Source organism: Grammomys surdaster, unplaced genomic scaffold (assembly GCF_004785775.1).
Source record: "Grammomys surdaster isolate TR1022 unplaced genomic scaffold, NIH_TR_1.0 183, whole genome shotgun sequence".
Lineage (NCBI taxonomy): Eukaryota > Metazoa > Chordata > Mammalia > Rodentia > Muridae > Grammomys > Grammomys surdaster.
Window position 1 is genome coordinate 2,575,788 of NW_021604628.1, and position 15,476 is coordinate 2,591,263.

Here is a 15,476-nt window from a genome sequence, read left to right on the forward strand (position 1 = left end):
TTTTTCCACAGAGCCAACATCTCCCTTAGGAATTCACTCTTAAATCATTTCTATTGAGAGGTGACAAGGTACAGAAGCCCACAGAAACCCCTTCTGAAGTTGGAACCAGGGAGGTGCCTCAGTGATTAAGAACACTGGCTGGCTGGCTGGCTGGGCGGTGGTGGCACACGCCTTTAATCCCAGCACTTGGGAGGCAGAGGCAGGTGGATTTCTGAGTTCGAGGCCAGCCTGGTCTACAGAGTGAGTTCCAGGACAGCCAGGGCTACACAGAGAAACCCTGTCCCAAAAAAAAAAAAAACACAAAAACCCTGGCTGCAGTTCCAGGGTTCTTGGGTTTGATTTCCAGCCACCTGTCCACGTGGCAGCTCACAACTATCTGTAACTCTAGTTCCAGGGTCTCCATCGCCCTCTCTGCAGCACTTCAGCCCTCCTGAAGTCCACACCCACTTCCCAGGTTCCAAAGCAGATAACTGCAGGCCAGCATGTCAGGAGGCCTATGTTGGCTCCGTCACCGGGGCGCTGGCAATGGCAAATGATTCAGGGTGACCTCTACTTTAGCTTGGAGTATCTGTGCCTACCCATAGGACGAGCTTAAGAAGGACAAGGGGACCTGTCTTAGTCAAGGTCTTACTGCTGGGAACAGACACCATGACCAAGGCAACTCTTATAAGGACAACATTTAATTGGGGCTGGCTTACAGGTTCAGAGGTTCAGTCCATTATCACCAAGGTGGGAACATGGCAGTGTCCAGGTAGACATGGTGTAGGAGGAGCTGAACATCCCTATGGTTAGGAGGAGGGTCTTAAAGACCACGCCCACAGTGACACACCTACTCCTACAAGGCCACACCTCCAAAGAGGGCCATTCCCTGGGCCAAGCATATTCAAACTACCACAGGACCCTAATGGGTGAAACTTGGATCAGGCCATGAGTCCAATGGCCTTCCACCATTAAGGCCTCACAAAATGGATTACCTGCCCCAGGGAACAGGCTTCCTTCTTCAGGATCTGATGGTAGAAGGACTGAATGGGGCCTTCGATGAACAGCAGAACACCAGGTGTAGCCATAGGTCACGCCTATAATCCCAACCACTTACAAACCAAGACAGGAAGACTGTGCTACACAGGACACCTTTGTCCCTCATGCGCATGGCAAGTGGAATCTGCCACATGTTCCCCTTGGGTCTACTGGCTTTCCCCCATGCTCTGCCTTTGATCCATTGATTGATTGAGCTGCAGCTTCCTCTGCTTGTTGATCTGCCTCATGTTCCACTCATATCCCAGAGGCAAACCTTCGGCATGCAAAAAAAAAAAAAAAAAAAACGCCACCAGTCTTAAACAAGACAGTGGCGGCCATATTGAACTCATCACTATCTTCAAAAGAACATCCAATGACCTTCAACAACTTCTTTGGGTGCTAGTGAATCAAAAAAAAAAAAAAAAAAAAAAAACATGGGGCTGGAGAGATGGCTCAGTGGTTAAGAGCACTGACTGCTCTTCCGGAGGTCATGAGTTCAAATCCTAGCAACCACATGGTGGCTCACAACCATCCGTAATGAGATCTAATGCCCTCTTATGGGGTGTCTGAAGACAGCTACAGTGTACCTTACATATAATAATAAAATAAATAAATAATTAATAAATAAAACCTTTAAAAAAAAAAGCATGAAGAACCCCACTCAAAAGAAAGGTGACCAAGTGGGTGACCAAACATACCAAGTCTCTCTGTTCACTACAGCTACTGCCTAGACTTGTCCCCAGGCTGCCCCTGCCCTGTCCCCAGACACTGATGCCTAAGACCTTCATTTTGGTCTGCACCTACCAGCCTTGTATGGGAGGGGTAGAAGTTTCTCTGGCCCAGAAGCAAGTCACCCGGACCAGAGCCGACCGTGTTCCTTTGTGCAGAAGAGGCGGTGTCCCTGCAGAACCCTATCCCAGGTTGTCCAATATCTTAGAAATTTCTGGAAAACCCTGAAAGAGGCTGAGTCACACCAGGCTGCCTTTGTACATACACCCAAGCTGTGGCTCCTCTTCTTGGGTTGGAGACATTGTCAGGAACCCACCAAGTCCCCGAATGGCTGTTTTCCTTTAGAAAGGGCCATGCTGTGTTTTTTAGCAATTATTTGGAGTCCAGCTCAGTGAGAAAGAGAATAATAGCTCACACCGTGGGTAGTGAGTGTCCTTTGGCAGGAAACTGACATGCAGTCATAAAGTAACAGACATAACTTTTTTTTTTTTCTTCCTCAAGAACCCAGCTTCCGGCAGCATTTCCAGCCATTCCCAGCATTCCCGAGGGAGCATACTGACTACTGGCTTGTTGGCAGGCACACTCTTCAGTTAGCTGGGACCCCGAGGATATGACTGAGTCTGACCTCGCTCTTCCTTGATTTTTGCCTGTTTATTTCTTGGCTGGTGGGGAGGTGAGGGAACCCCCGATATCAGTAGCCTGGGAAGGTAGAGAAGCCTTTGCCACAAGCCAGCGTCCTTCTGGAACCCGCAGCTGCCAGTCTGGCTAGACACCCGCGACTACTTTCTGAGATTACTTCCGGTGACCCCCGTCTGTGTCTCTTTGTCACCAGTGGAAGGACTGAAAGTGGTGGAGATCGAAAAATGCAAGAGTGACATTAAGAAGATGCGGGAGGAGTTGGCAGCTAGAAACAGCAGGTAAGTCTGTGTCCAGGCCTGCAGTAGCTGGTGCTAGTCAGGGCTCTGTGGAAACTGTGGGATGGGCTATGGCTTATGTGCCTTGATCTGGTCCCAACATGGATGACACAAGCCTGTTGTATCAGAGATCAAGTGCTCTATCCCATTTTCTTTCCTTTTTAAAAAAAGATTCAATATATATATATACATATATATATGCATGCATGTGTGTATATATGCTCTGTCTTCATACACACCAGAAGAGGGCATCAGATCCCATTACAGATGGTTGTGAGCCACCATGTGGTTGCTGGGAATTGAACTCAGGACCTCTGGAAGAACAGCCAGTGCTCTTAACCGTTAAGCCATCTCTCCACCCCACAACCCTCCCCACAATCCCGTTTTCTTAAAGATTTATTTTTATGTCTACGGATGTTTGCCTGTAGGCAAGTCTGTGTCCCACTTGCATGTCTAGTGCCCATGGTGAGCAAAAGAGGTCATCTGATCTTCTGGAACTAGAGTTACAGGGAATTGTGAGTTGCCATGTGAGTGTTGGGGATAGAACCCCAGTCCCCTGCAAGAACAGTAAGTACTCATTACTGCTGAGCCATCTTTCCAGGCCCCTACATTTTTCTTATAAAGGAGTTTCATACCTGGAAAATGCCTATACATGCAAGGGAAATAACTCTTCTCCAGAGCCCTCTGTAACAGTAAATTCCACCCTTGAAAGAATTTGGTGTCCATTTTTTTGTTGTTATTTTGATTGGTGGGGGTTGTTTATTTGCTTGTTTGTTTGTTTGTTTGTTTAGCTCTGACTATCCTGGAGCCTGCTATGTAGACCAGGCTGGCCTCAAACTAACAGAGATCCACCTGCCTCTATCTGGGATTAAGGGCATGTGCCACCATGCCCAACTGATACCTGGTTTTAAAGATGACAGTAAAAAGACAAAAGTGTTTAGTTTGTAGTGAACAAACACCCAGTTTTTATCCCCAGGTCTCCTAGTTCCCTTCTGTCAGAGGAGCACAGTGGGTACTCCCATTTCTATGGACTGGCTCTTCAAAGGGTGATGTCCTCAGAAACCAGTGACCAATAATCCAAGCAAAACATGTCTCCTGCACAGCTTGTCAGTAGGAATATCCTCTAAAGCCAGGGTCCATGGCTATAGGGCAGCATCCTGAAGCAGCATCCTGAGTAAGGACCAGTCCTGAACAAATGATGTCAATTGTCTTAGGACCCCAACCTCAAGCATTCTGAAAACAACACCCCTCAGGCTGCCTGTTGAGAGTGGGGCGTGGCTCTTGCCTGCAGGTAGGGGGGTACTGGAAAATCTGGTGGTCCCCATGGACTCCCACCATGATAGCCAGCCTGGTTGTCGCAGGGAGGGCACAGTATAGGGAAGAGAGGTGAATCGTGGTGTCCTAAGGGGACCATGTCACATTCAGGATCATGTGGAGTGGCTCACTGGTGTAGAGTTAAAAGAGCTCTTTTTTTATTTTTAAAGATTTATTTATTTATTTTATATAAGTGCACTGTTGCTGTCTTCAGACACACCAGAAGAGGGCATCAGATCCCATAGTTGGTTGTGAGCCACCACGTGGTTGCTGGGAATTGAACTCAGGACCTCTGGAAGAGCAGTCAGTGCTCTTAGCCATCTCTCCAGCCCAAGGAGCTCTTGTTCCATTAGATTTGGGTGAAGACAGGGCAAAGAATCTTGCAGCCAGAGGACACTGCATGACCAGCTCACTCCCACTGTTCCTATGAAGGTAGCTCTTCAAGGGCCAGGAGAGACCCTTCTGTGTGACTTCTAAAAAGAACCAGAGTCATGTGAGGGGCAGACACTCAGCTAAAACTGAGAACCAACCTGACAGCCTTTGACCCAAGATCTTACTCAACCTGTGAACACTCTAGGAAGCATGGTTCCCAGGACCAGGTAGGAGGCAAGTGGCCTCTGTACTATCCCCCGTCAGCAGTGTTGGCAGTCTGCCTGTAGTGGGCTTGTGGCTTGTATCAGTGACGAGTGTGCCTCTGTACCCCACAAGTACAGTTTAGAGCTCACAGAGACATAAACCAGAGCCCTCTAGTGCCTCAGCAGGCTCACAGAGACAGCATTCTCTGCAGACAGCACTGGAGGCGTGCCTTGTAAGAAAGAGACAGGGTGAAATGCTCAAGTCTCGCCTTCAAATGACCAAACCGATGTGAAGCTTTGGTCTAGTCCGTGCCTAGTCCGTGCTCAGGCCCCTGTAGCCGCTTTTCTATCCAAGCCAGCGCTTTAGTGTTCAGGATGTAGGATGGAGAATGTGGTATTTGCCTTCTGTCTTATTGATGGAAGGGGTCCATTTTAAGTACAGAAGCACACTCAGCAATCAAGCCCCACCACCACCCCCAGGATGAGGCTGTGTAGACTCACCTAGACTGTGGAGAAAGGTTACACCCTTGAGGGATGCAGGTATCCCATTCTTGCCTTCCTCGGGGAGCAGAAGGGACAGGAGACCAGGTGAGGTGGAGCCTAGCTCTACACAGACTGACATTCGCCCACTTTTGAACACACCCTGATAGGAGACTAGATCCACCAGAACCTACCTGGAGATAAGAGAGGGGACCTACACAGCTTGCCAGAGCCTTGAGCAGACTGTGTTCTCCTTAGACTCACTGAGATTCCTCTGTTTCCCTGAGAGGAACAAATTCCAATGGCCAGCTCACATTCAGGGCAGAAGTACACACATCCTACTGGGGAATATGGCTGCTGTGGCTCCCAGCACCATGCAAGGAGGGAAAGAGTATCCTGTAAGGCCAGAGTAGGGTAGTGCAGAAACAGAGAGCGTTGACTGAGGCTTGAGGTCTGTAATCTCTGCATGTGTCTCAGACAAATGGCCTTGGCCATGAGCTGAGTCCCGGGGGATGGGAGGATGGGAAGCCCAGGAAATGAGGCAAAAAATGAGCTCCAGACAGAACAAAAAGAAGAGGCACTATGCCAGCGCTCTGCCCACTGGAGGATGCTGGTTCCTGTGGCAACAGGGCTCAGAGCGGGAAGTGGCTGGCCAAGGCAGGGTCAGCAGGCCCCCAGCAGCCTAGTCTGCCCCCAAGGCCTCAGTTGCTAGGAAGGAACTAGATTCCAGCAGTCAGCATCGTGTCTGGGGAGGGCTTCCATATGTTCTCAGGGAAGGCAGAAGACAGAATGCAAAACAGAACACGGTGCGGATGTGTGTATAAGCGAGGCTGGAGAAACAATGTTACCCCACATAGCCAAGAGCACAGCCGACCTCAAATGGGAGGTGGTCGGCTTGTGGTCAGGGTGGAGGGGGAGATGGCTTCACTGGGACATTTGATTGGTTCCTTCCATTGGTTCCTATAGCAAATCCTATAAATTTGTCTGTTAGAATCCCCTTAGTACAGCAACTTGTCACAAAAACCTGGTAGTTTTTGCAAGTGGTGCAGTTGGGAGAGAGGCAACTGAAGGCTGTGTTTCAAAAGGAAACGATTTATGATTCTTGGCTGGGAAACCACACAGGCTCACAGGAGACTCCAGACAACCCAGCTGGAGGCCAGGGAGTCACTGGTTCGGTTGAAATCCATTACAAAGCCCCCGCTCCTGGGTAATTTTCCCCCCTGGGTGTGTTCATCTAGTTTTGAAGGGAAAAAAAAATCCTTAAGTATACTGTTTTGTGATCTTTTTTTCACTTGTAACGTTGTGAAAAATAAGTAGATTCAATTTTAACCCTCCAGGTCATAGATTTTTCTCTTTTTCTTAACCCAACCCCAATGTAGTTGGGAAAGCTCAGATGTCCAGCCATGTGTGTCATCCATGCCTCAGAACCTTCTGAAAGGATACTCTTAAGATGTCCTCAGAGAGGCTTTCAGGGTGTGGAGCTTAGGGAGAAACTGGATGACTGAAATTTCAGGGTTTCTCTGGTTTTCTCCTGCATTTGTTGTTTTTTGAGTCATGGTCTCCAACTATAACCCCACTGGCTCCAGATTAAATGATTCTTCAGCCTCGTTGGCTGAGTGCTGACATCCCATGAGTATACCGTCACATCCAGCCGCATCTTTGAGAATAAAAATGTTTTACTGTGAGCAGGATAGTGCTGGCACATACATTTAGACCCAGCACTCAGGAGGCAGAGACAAGCAGATCTCTCTAAGTTCAAAGCCATCCTGGTCTATAGTGTGAGTTCCAGGACAGCCAATGTTACACAGAGAAACCCCGTCACCAAAAAAAAAAGTATAGGATGTGGTTCAATTGGTCCTGGCTTCCATCTCCAGTACCACATAAACTGGGGGTGGTAAGGCACCTCTATTATCCTACCATGCAGGAGAATCAGAAGTTCAAAGCCATCCTTGGTTACATAGTAAGTCTGAGGCCAGCCTGGGTTACATAAGATCCTATCTCAGAAATAAAGGAAAGGGAAAGAAAAAGAGAATTTTTTTTTTTTTTACTTGTGCCACTTAAAATTAAACTAAATGTGAACTCTGGCTGCATAAGTATCTGGCTTTATGGGTGTTTCCTATTTGCAGACTGAGAGCCAAACATGTCACAGCCTCCCTGACTGATACTCCCAGGATGAATCCAGTGGGGTGGGTCTGTGCATTCCAGGGCTGGGGCTATGGATCCTGGGGCTGGTGGCCCTGTGTTCCATTTGCTCTGATGCCCTGAGCAACACACACGGCGCCTCTGAGCCAGAATGTACTGCTGTAACCAAGTTCTCCCTCTGCCCTCCAGGACCAACTGTCCATGTAAATACAGTTTTTTGGATAACAAGAAGTTGACACCTCGTCGGGATGTCCCCACTTACCCCAAGGTGAGATAGATTTCTGGCCCAGGGACAAATCTAGTTCTGTGTCCTCTAGCACCAGGACACGGGAACCCAAGTCTGGCTCGTCACTCTGCACAGTGATAACAAACCCCGCTGTATCCCCGTCTCTGGATGAGGAAGGATGGGAGGGTCTCAGGCAGGATATTTTTCTCTTAGACATTTGTTTAGAGAAGTGATTCCAGAGCGGGAAGGGAGGTGGGGTAACAGCCCTTCTGGCTCCCTCCCGGACCCGCAGCTGACAGTAAAAGACATCTGCATACAAACATTCCACCAAGGAACTTTAACAAGGATCTTTAAAATCTCCATCACTGGCTCCCCTGGTCCTGAACAGAGTTCTTACGAAAAGCTTTGCACTAAAGCTTTTGTGAGTTTCGAAAAGAAGCCAAGCCTTTAGTGGAGTAGCTGTGACCGAGAGTTAAGTTACTTTAGATGCCTCCACTTAAACCCTGGCTTGCGGTTACTCTGCAGTTAGGCTGGCCAACCCATAGGTCCTCCTGGAAGCCCCCATATGTCCCCTGTGCCCACTAGCCAATGATTTACTCCACCTGGGTCCGAGCCATACACTTGAGTTATCATCCCGGAGAGCAATACCTTTTCACAAGGGAAAATATGGCCCCACATCTTTCCCGAGATTACACAACCCAGTCCTGGAACAAACTGAGGCTAGCCTCCACACCAGTCCCTTCGTAAGAAAATGGAGAAGGCTAACCCAAAAAGCTTCCTACTGCTGCCTCACATCTAGAATATCAACCTGGATTCTGGCGGTTCACCCTAAACCTTAGTCCCCAGTGGAGCTAACCTTGAACCAAGGCCTTCATCAGCCAGTGTGTGACTTAACTCATGGCTGATTCCAGGGAGGGTGGTTCCTGGCAAGAGGAACCTAGCAGGGTTTCTCAGGAGAGATTTGAACATACACGCAGTGGCTTAGTGTCTCTTCTCTTCACTTGATATCACTTTTACTGTTGAGAACTGATTGACAGCTGATGGCTCATCTTCTTGGAATCTGAGTTTTGACGAATGTAGCCATGAAATTGCTATCATGACAAATATAGGAAATATTTCTTTTATTTATTTATTTACATCCGGAACACTGCTCTTCCTCCCACCCTCCCCATAACAGAGTTCCCTATCCCCCCCCCATCCTCCCTCCCCTTCTCCTCTGAGATGGTGCCCCTCCCCCCCCACCGCCCATCTCCAAGATTATCCCAAAGCCCTGGCACGTCAAGTTTCTGCCAGATTAGGTACAGCCTCTTCCACTGAGGCCAGGCAAAGCAGCCCTGTTGGGGAACAGATACCACAGTCAAGCTACAGCTTTAATGACAACCCCCCTCTCCAATCGTTGGGTGACCCACATGGAGACTTGAGTGCAAGTTTGCTACATGTGTGCCGGGGGCCTCTTTCCAGCCCGTGTGTGCTCTTTGGTTAGTGGCTCAGTCTCTGAGAGCCCCCACAGGTCCAGGTTAGTTGACTCTGTTGGTCTTCTTGTGGCATTTATAGGGATTATTTCTGTCACTCAAACATCCCTAGGAAGCCCCATGTGGCCTAGCCCAGGCAACTACAGGGGCAAGTCCATTGACAATTTCCAGAGAAAGGCAGGCTTGAGTCTATACACCGTGTCTGTGAGGGGGACTAGAAAATAGAGAAAATGCTCACTCAGATCTCTGAGGCTACGGCCTTTGCCACTCATAGAAGCCCCACTGTCTGGCTAACATACCTTTCCCATCCTTTCTAGTACCTGCTCACTCCAGAGACCATTGAAGCCCTACGGAAGCCCACCTTCGATGTCTGGCTCTGGGAACCCAATGAGGTAGGTGAGGGACATCCAAGTTCCCCAGTCACTGGGATCCAGCTGCTCAGGATTGCAGATCATGAATGGGGAATGTGCCCAAGCTAGTCCTCCTGTCTTTTTTTTTTTTTTAAACTTAAAACCTCCTGAATTAAAATCTATAGATTTTAATTCAAATGGACATTTGATGGGCTCAGGGGGATACAGGAGACAGAGCTCAAGGCAAAGGGCCTTTCCTGAGGAAAACAGACATTACCTCCTGGGCCGCTACTGAAGCATGGCCAGCTGACCCCAGGCCTGGAGCTGGGTACACCCACATCTATAGGAGGCGTGGGAAGATGAAGCCGTGCAGAGGCATAGCAGCTGCTTAGAACAGCTATTTCCTGTAGAAAGGGGCCTCCAAAGGAGACGTGGGAAGAGTGGCCAGCAGACACCCCTGGGCAGCTGGACAGGAGATAGTGGGTATTTGAGGTTTGCAGAGAAAGGAGTCACTTCCGACAGGAAAAATGTGTCTTCCAAATATCTCATTCACGAAGAAATACTGACACGGAAATTGAAAGAATTAAGTCGCTCTACATAGACAACTCACCAAAACCTAAGGACTCTCTTCCGAGCTTTTCCCAAGCACGGACATGTAGAAATAGGCCAACATGCTCCCTGCTGCCTTTGACAAGATCAGTCACAACCAGTGGGATTTTGTACCTCTAGACAAGAGGATCCCCAAATTTCCCAAATAAACTTCTTCCGGCGTGTTGCTCGCCCAACGTAAGAAAGCTTTTTGGCTAGGGCATGTTGGCCAGAAAAGCAGAGAACAGGCTGTGGAGATACTCAGTGGCTAAAAGAGCTGGCTGTACACAGTGAGGACCAGGGTTTGAACTTGCTACGCCCATGTAAACATCAGGTGGGTATGGCCATTGCCTGTAATCTCAGCGCCAGGGAGGCTGAGACAGCCCAAGCAGGCTGGTTAGCTTTGTCTTGTCAGTGAGCTCTGGGTTCAAATGATAGATCCTACCTCATTGTATGAGAGAGAGAGCAATAAAGGAAGATACCATATCGACCTCTCATACTGGAGCACGTGAGTGTGTGCAAACATACACACACCGCACACACACAGGCGTGCGCGTGCATGCAAACTCTCTACAAGTACACACTCAACAAGACAGAAAAGCAGAACCCAGCCCAGATCGCTTGAAAGCACAGCCATCAGCGAGCCTCCAGAGGTGCGTGCGGCTGCCAAGGGTTCTGCACTCCAGCTCTGAGGTCTGCGACCGGAATGCAAGAATCAAAAGTTCAGGCAGCATCTGAGACACGCAGCCCTCCTAGGTCAGTGTGGGGGTCGCACGCCCACAATCATGGAAACAAAGACAGAGCTTTAAGGAGACATGTCAGCATCCTTGCTCCTGGACCTGAACAGAGCAAGACCATGACAAATAAAGGTACAGCAAGAGGCCAAGTGGCTCCTTCAAGCAGCAGGTGGCCAGCCCTGCTTCTGGGCCATCCTCAAGGAAGGACCCAATACCTGGTCATTGACCTTAACCAGTCAAAGTCACCCGTGAGAATGACTGCATAGAAATCAATATTTGAGTTTTCTCCTGCCACCACCACCTGCCCCGTGGGACCTCCAAGTACTGTGCCACCCACGGTGAGAGGTGAAGGTTGTCCCCAAGGCTGGAGAACTCATCCATCTATGGCAGAATATGCCCTCACTTTGGAGACTGTATTCATAGCTGCTAGCAGGCAAGTGGGCATGGTGAGTGGCTCTCAAAGTTTGACTCAGCCATGTGACACCTTCCACTACCCATAGCTTTGGCCAGGGAGGCTAGCAGGATGCTTCTGGAGGTTTCTCACTACCATCAGGTGGTAAGCCAGAAATGCGTCTGGCAGATCCAAGTGTGGGCAGCCGTGATGTATAACTAAAGATTCTCTGAGGGTCTGGGCAGCCACCCAGCCCTGAGATGTCAAGGAGCATCAGGACCCTGTTGGGGTTCACCTGTCTTTCCCAGTGGGTGTCATGCCACATCGACCCACATCTCTACCCAGTGTCCAGCCCTCCTCACCCATGACCCAGGATGCCATCTCTTGTTAGTCTCATCCATTGGCCCCACCCTGAGGCTGCACACAGTAAGGTGACTGCCCTGTCACACTGAAGGGCCACCCACGGCCATCTCGTAAGTCCTCCCCGTCTTAGTCAGTACTCATCGTCACATCGGGGAGCCACCTGGCTCACTCGCTCAGCCAGCCGGGGTTGAGGACTGTCAAGGAAACAGACCGTCACTACTGCTCTGAAGCCACCACGTCACCCGTCACAGAAGTGGCGGCAGATGGTTTAGTCTGGCAGCTCCCTGCATCTCTCAACTCTGATTTCCCAGCAGATATCTCTCCAGGATGGCTCAGAACACTGTCTGGGCCTCTGAGGAAAAAAAAAAAAAAAACAAACAAACCAATGGTTTGGGGCTGTATGTAGCCCAAGGGTACTGAGCGCTGGTATCCAGGATGGTGCAGAGGCTGGAAGCTCTGGACAACATCTGTCTACAGCCTGGGAGCCAGCCATTCTCAAGCTAGGATCAGAACATGTGTTTCTCTGCAGGAAGCCCCTTCTGGAACCTTCGGCATCAAAGCCGTTGGCTTCTCAAGGAAGATGAATGTGTGCCCAGCATGCTCTCGGGATACTCTGTGAGATTCTAAAGTCCCCTTGCTTATTCTCCCTGCTTGCCCTACTAGGTCTGAATGAGAGGTTGTTTTCTGTTTTCCAAATGAACTCTTCACGGATACCGATACGGTAGAATTCTCCACTCTTGACAGAACTGAAAAGTATTGTAGTCACAAAGCTTCCCCTTTAACTACAGCATGCCCAGCCCATAACAAAAAAAGGATAGCTCGGCCAGGCGGTGGTGGCGCACGCCTTTAATCCCAGCACTTGGGAGGCAGAGGCAGGTGGATTTCTGAGTTCGAGGCCAGCCTGGTCTACAGAGTGAGTTCCAGGACAGCCAGGGCTATACAGAGAAACCCTGTCTCGAAAAACCTAAAAAAAAAAAAAAAGTGTCTTATTGTCTCGCTGCCCTGGAGCCGGAAGTCCAAGGTCGAGGTGTCTTGGGCTGTCGTTCCTGAATTCTCTCTCCCCTTAACATCTCTCAGTCATCTTTATGTGTCTGTGTTCTGATCTGTCCCTACAGAGTCACGGTCAGATCAAATTGGGATGCCGCCCTCCCCCCCTCCCCATGGCCACATTTATCTTAGCTTCCTCTGTAAAACCCTATCCCTAATATGGTCACATTGGAGGGTCACAGTGGGGCCTCAATATACTATGTCCATGGGACGCAATTCAATGCCCAGATGCAAGGGAAGCAGGCCAGACTATAGCACTGACAACTACTGTTCGGTGCAGGTATTGGGACAGTGGTGCCCAGAACCAGCCAGGCACTGATATGTGACCCCTATGGAAGTGCTCTCTGCTGGGGTCATGCCACGTGCTCACAGGGCTGGCTCACTCAGCTTTGTATTGTAAATCTCCTGAATCCCCAAGACTTTCTTCTCCCAGAAGAAAAGCGGCTCTAGCCAGGCTCAGTTACAAATTCCTCGCTGCCTTAGTCCACTGGGAGATGCCTGCAGAGACCCATAGAATGATGGCAGACCATAGAATTAAAGACCATGTCTGTCTCGCTCCACCACCACCACCAAGTGGCAATAAGATTCATTCAGACAAGAGATTGGCCCTCCAAATCGAGATGAAGACATCAGAAAGCATCTCCAGTCCCAATAAGAGGGGCGAACTTCAGCTGATTCAAGCCCTTCCCATCTCTAGCCTTGAACAAGCAAGGTGGATGGTGGATGTCAGATGGTGGATAGCCTCCTCCTAACCCTTACCGCTCTGCTCAGATTATGGTCACCTTGGTATCCTCCTCTGAAATAGTGTCACCATGCACAGAGCTGCAATCTTGCCTGGAATGCTCGTGGGCTTCTTGTCACTTCACTCCCAGGAGACCTACAGGTTGTCACAGACCCACAGCCCGACTGGGTGATCCTACCATTGGCCTATCCCACCCACGGCTGAAGCTCACCTTCCCAGGTCACCCTGGTGGCTCTATCCAGGACAAGACATAGGAAGGAAGGACAACTGGTCTACCTGCTCCTTCTGACCCCTGACCCCTGGCCTTGTTCCCACAGATGCTGAGCTGTTTAGAGCATATGTACCATGACCTCGGTCTGGTCAGGGACTTCAGCATCAACCCAATCACACTCCGCAGGTGGCTGGTAAGTGGTGAGCTCACACTCGGGCCTCTCACTTCCTCCCTATCACACTGAAGTGGACTGCCCTGCGTGCTCTGGTGGCAATGGGCTTCTGCAGAGTAGGCGTTGGTATCAAGGAAATCCTATGAGGTCATTTGTCCCATCTGTCCTCCCATGCCCCTCAGAGGAGCAAGGAAATAATACAACCATCAGGGAGAGACCCACAAGGTAGCACACAAAAGCAGGGGAGTGTGGAGTTGGGGGTGCCATGTGTGTTGGGGTGTGTGTGGATGACGAGATTACATGAGCATGTGGGTTACATCTATGTTTGCATGTGCGTGTGCGTCTGGGCGTGTGCATGGGAGGATGTGTGTGAGTGTGAGGGTATGTGTCTCTGTGGCAGTATGAGAGCGAGAGTGTGTCTCCAGGAGTTGACGAGAGCGTATTTGTCTGGGGTTGTGTATAGTGTGGGTGGCTATACATAGACAGGTGTATGGAGTTCTTAGTAGCAGAGCTTTCTCTAAGCAATGGAATATTACTGCTAACCAAGAACCGAGACCCTGTTAGTTGTCCCATAGGCCTGGGAACCTAGAACTCCTGGTGAAATACTCCCTGACCCACTCCCAGCTTCTTATGCTAGGGTGACTCAGCAGACACCTAGGGGATACCTTAATCCCCGCCCCAGATGGTAGAGTAGTGGTACATTACTCCTGGGCCACACTGTCCTGTGTTACTTAGGAGTTCCCAAGGCCTTGAGCATGCAAAACCCCGGGAGACTTATAGGAGCAAGGGTCGCCAAGCTCAGGGGGCTCTCCCTTTCCTCCCCGCAGCTCTGTGTCCATGACAACTACAGGAACAACCCCTTCCACAACTTCCGGCACTGCTTCTGTGTGACACAGATGATGTACAGCATGGTCTGGCTCTGTAGCCTCCAGGTAGGTCCTAACAGCCCCTGCCCTCTGTCCCTAACCCTGCTGTGTACCCGGGGCCCTCCTCTCCTCCCAGCCCAGGGGGACTGGGTCCTCCCCTGTCACTGCAGCCCAGTCTGTCCCCCCACCCTTCCTGCCCTTCATGAGGAGGACAGACCGCCTGACTCTCACCTGATCCAGGAGAAGTTTTCCCAGATGGACATCTTGGTCCTGATGACCGCAGCCATCTGCCATGACCTGGACCACCCAGGGTACAACAACACGTACGTTTGAGATTTCTTCTCGTTTCTCCTTCGAAAGGTGTCCCTTCGCTCAGGGGAAACTCAGTGTGCCCTTTGACAGCTCTCAAACGGAGCTGCCAACCTAGACACACACACTCGACCAAGCCCTGCAGGATGCGGTTCCGAGCTTTTGGACTTTGTCCAGGGCCTTAGGCCTCCCCTAGGATGGAACCACCAAACCCTACAGGTAGCCACAGTCTCTTTGTGTCAGCCCAGGCTCAGGAGGTGCAGGGCAGCGGCAGCCTGTCCCCTCCTTAAGGTAGAGACAGCAGGTCTTCATACCATTTTCTGCCAGGAAGCTTCTTCCTCAAACTGCTTCCAAAGGCACGGGCAGAGGGAGGTGGGGGTGGGGCAGGGTGAGTGGTACATTGGGGCAGGGCAGAAGGAATGCATGTGAAGGGGGTAAGAGGATGGGCCCAGATCTGGGACACTAACTAAGCCCTTCCTGTCTGCGCTGGGTAGAATGCTACCTCACGGGCCCAACAGGTCACTCTCATGATGTGAGCTTGCATTCAGCATTGCGAGGGTTTTTTCTAATGTACCTTTGCGGCTGTGTATCACCATCAGATGTGCCTGGGGCCACTGCCACCATTTGTCAGGACAGTACAGGTCCCTAGTCTAGCCATGTGTGTTCCTCAGAGGCTGGGCGGGACAGAACAGATGTCAGCTGTGGCCGTAAGTGCTCCTCAGGGGCTGTCCCAAGAATGTATCTGATACTATATATTATTATATATTATATATTATATATTATATATATTATATTATATTATATTATATTATATTATATTATATTATATTA

General features: G+C 50.0%; 1 protein-coding gene across 4 annotated transcripts in view; it reads left to right on the forward strand.

Moving 5' to 3' along the window:
* Positions 1-15,476, forward strand: part of Pde9a (phosphodiesterase 9A) — an 85,087-nt gene that overhangs the window by 54,215 nt on the left and 15,396 nt on the right. For all 4 annotated transcript variants that reach the window (XM_028767875.1, XM_028767877.1, XM_028767878.1 and 1 more), the window contains 6 exons: positions 2,579-2,663; positions 7,361-7,439; positions 9,187-9,261; positions 13,405-13,491; positions 14,298-14,402; positions 14,577-14,659. In XM_028767875.1, the coding sequence (XP_028623708.1) occupies positions 2,579-2,663; positions 7,361-7,439; positions 9,187-9,261; positions 13,405-13,491; positions 14,298-14,402; positions 14,577-14,659 (514 nt within the window). The remainder of the gene's footprint in view (positions 1-2,578; positions 2,664-7,360; positions 7,440-9,186; positions 9,262-13,404; positions 13,492-14,297; positions 14,403-14,576; positions 14,660-15,476) is intronic.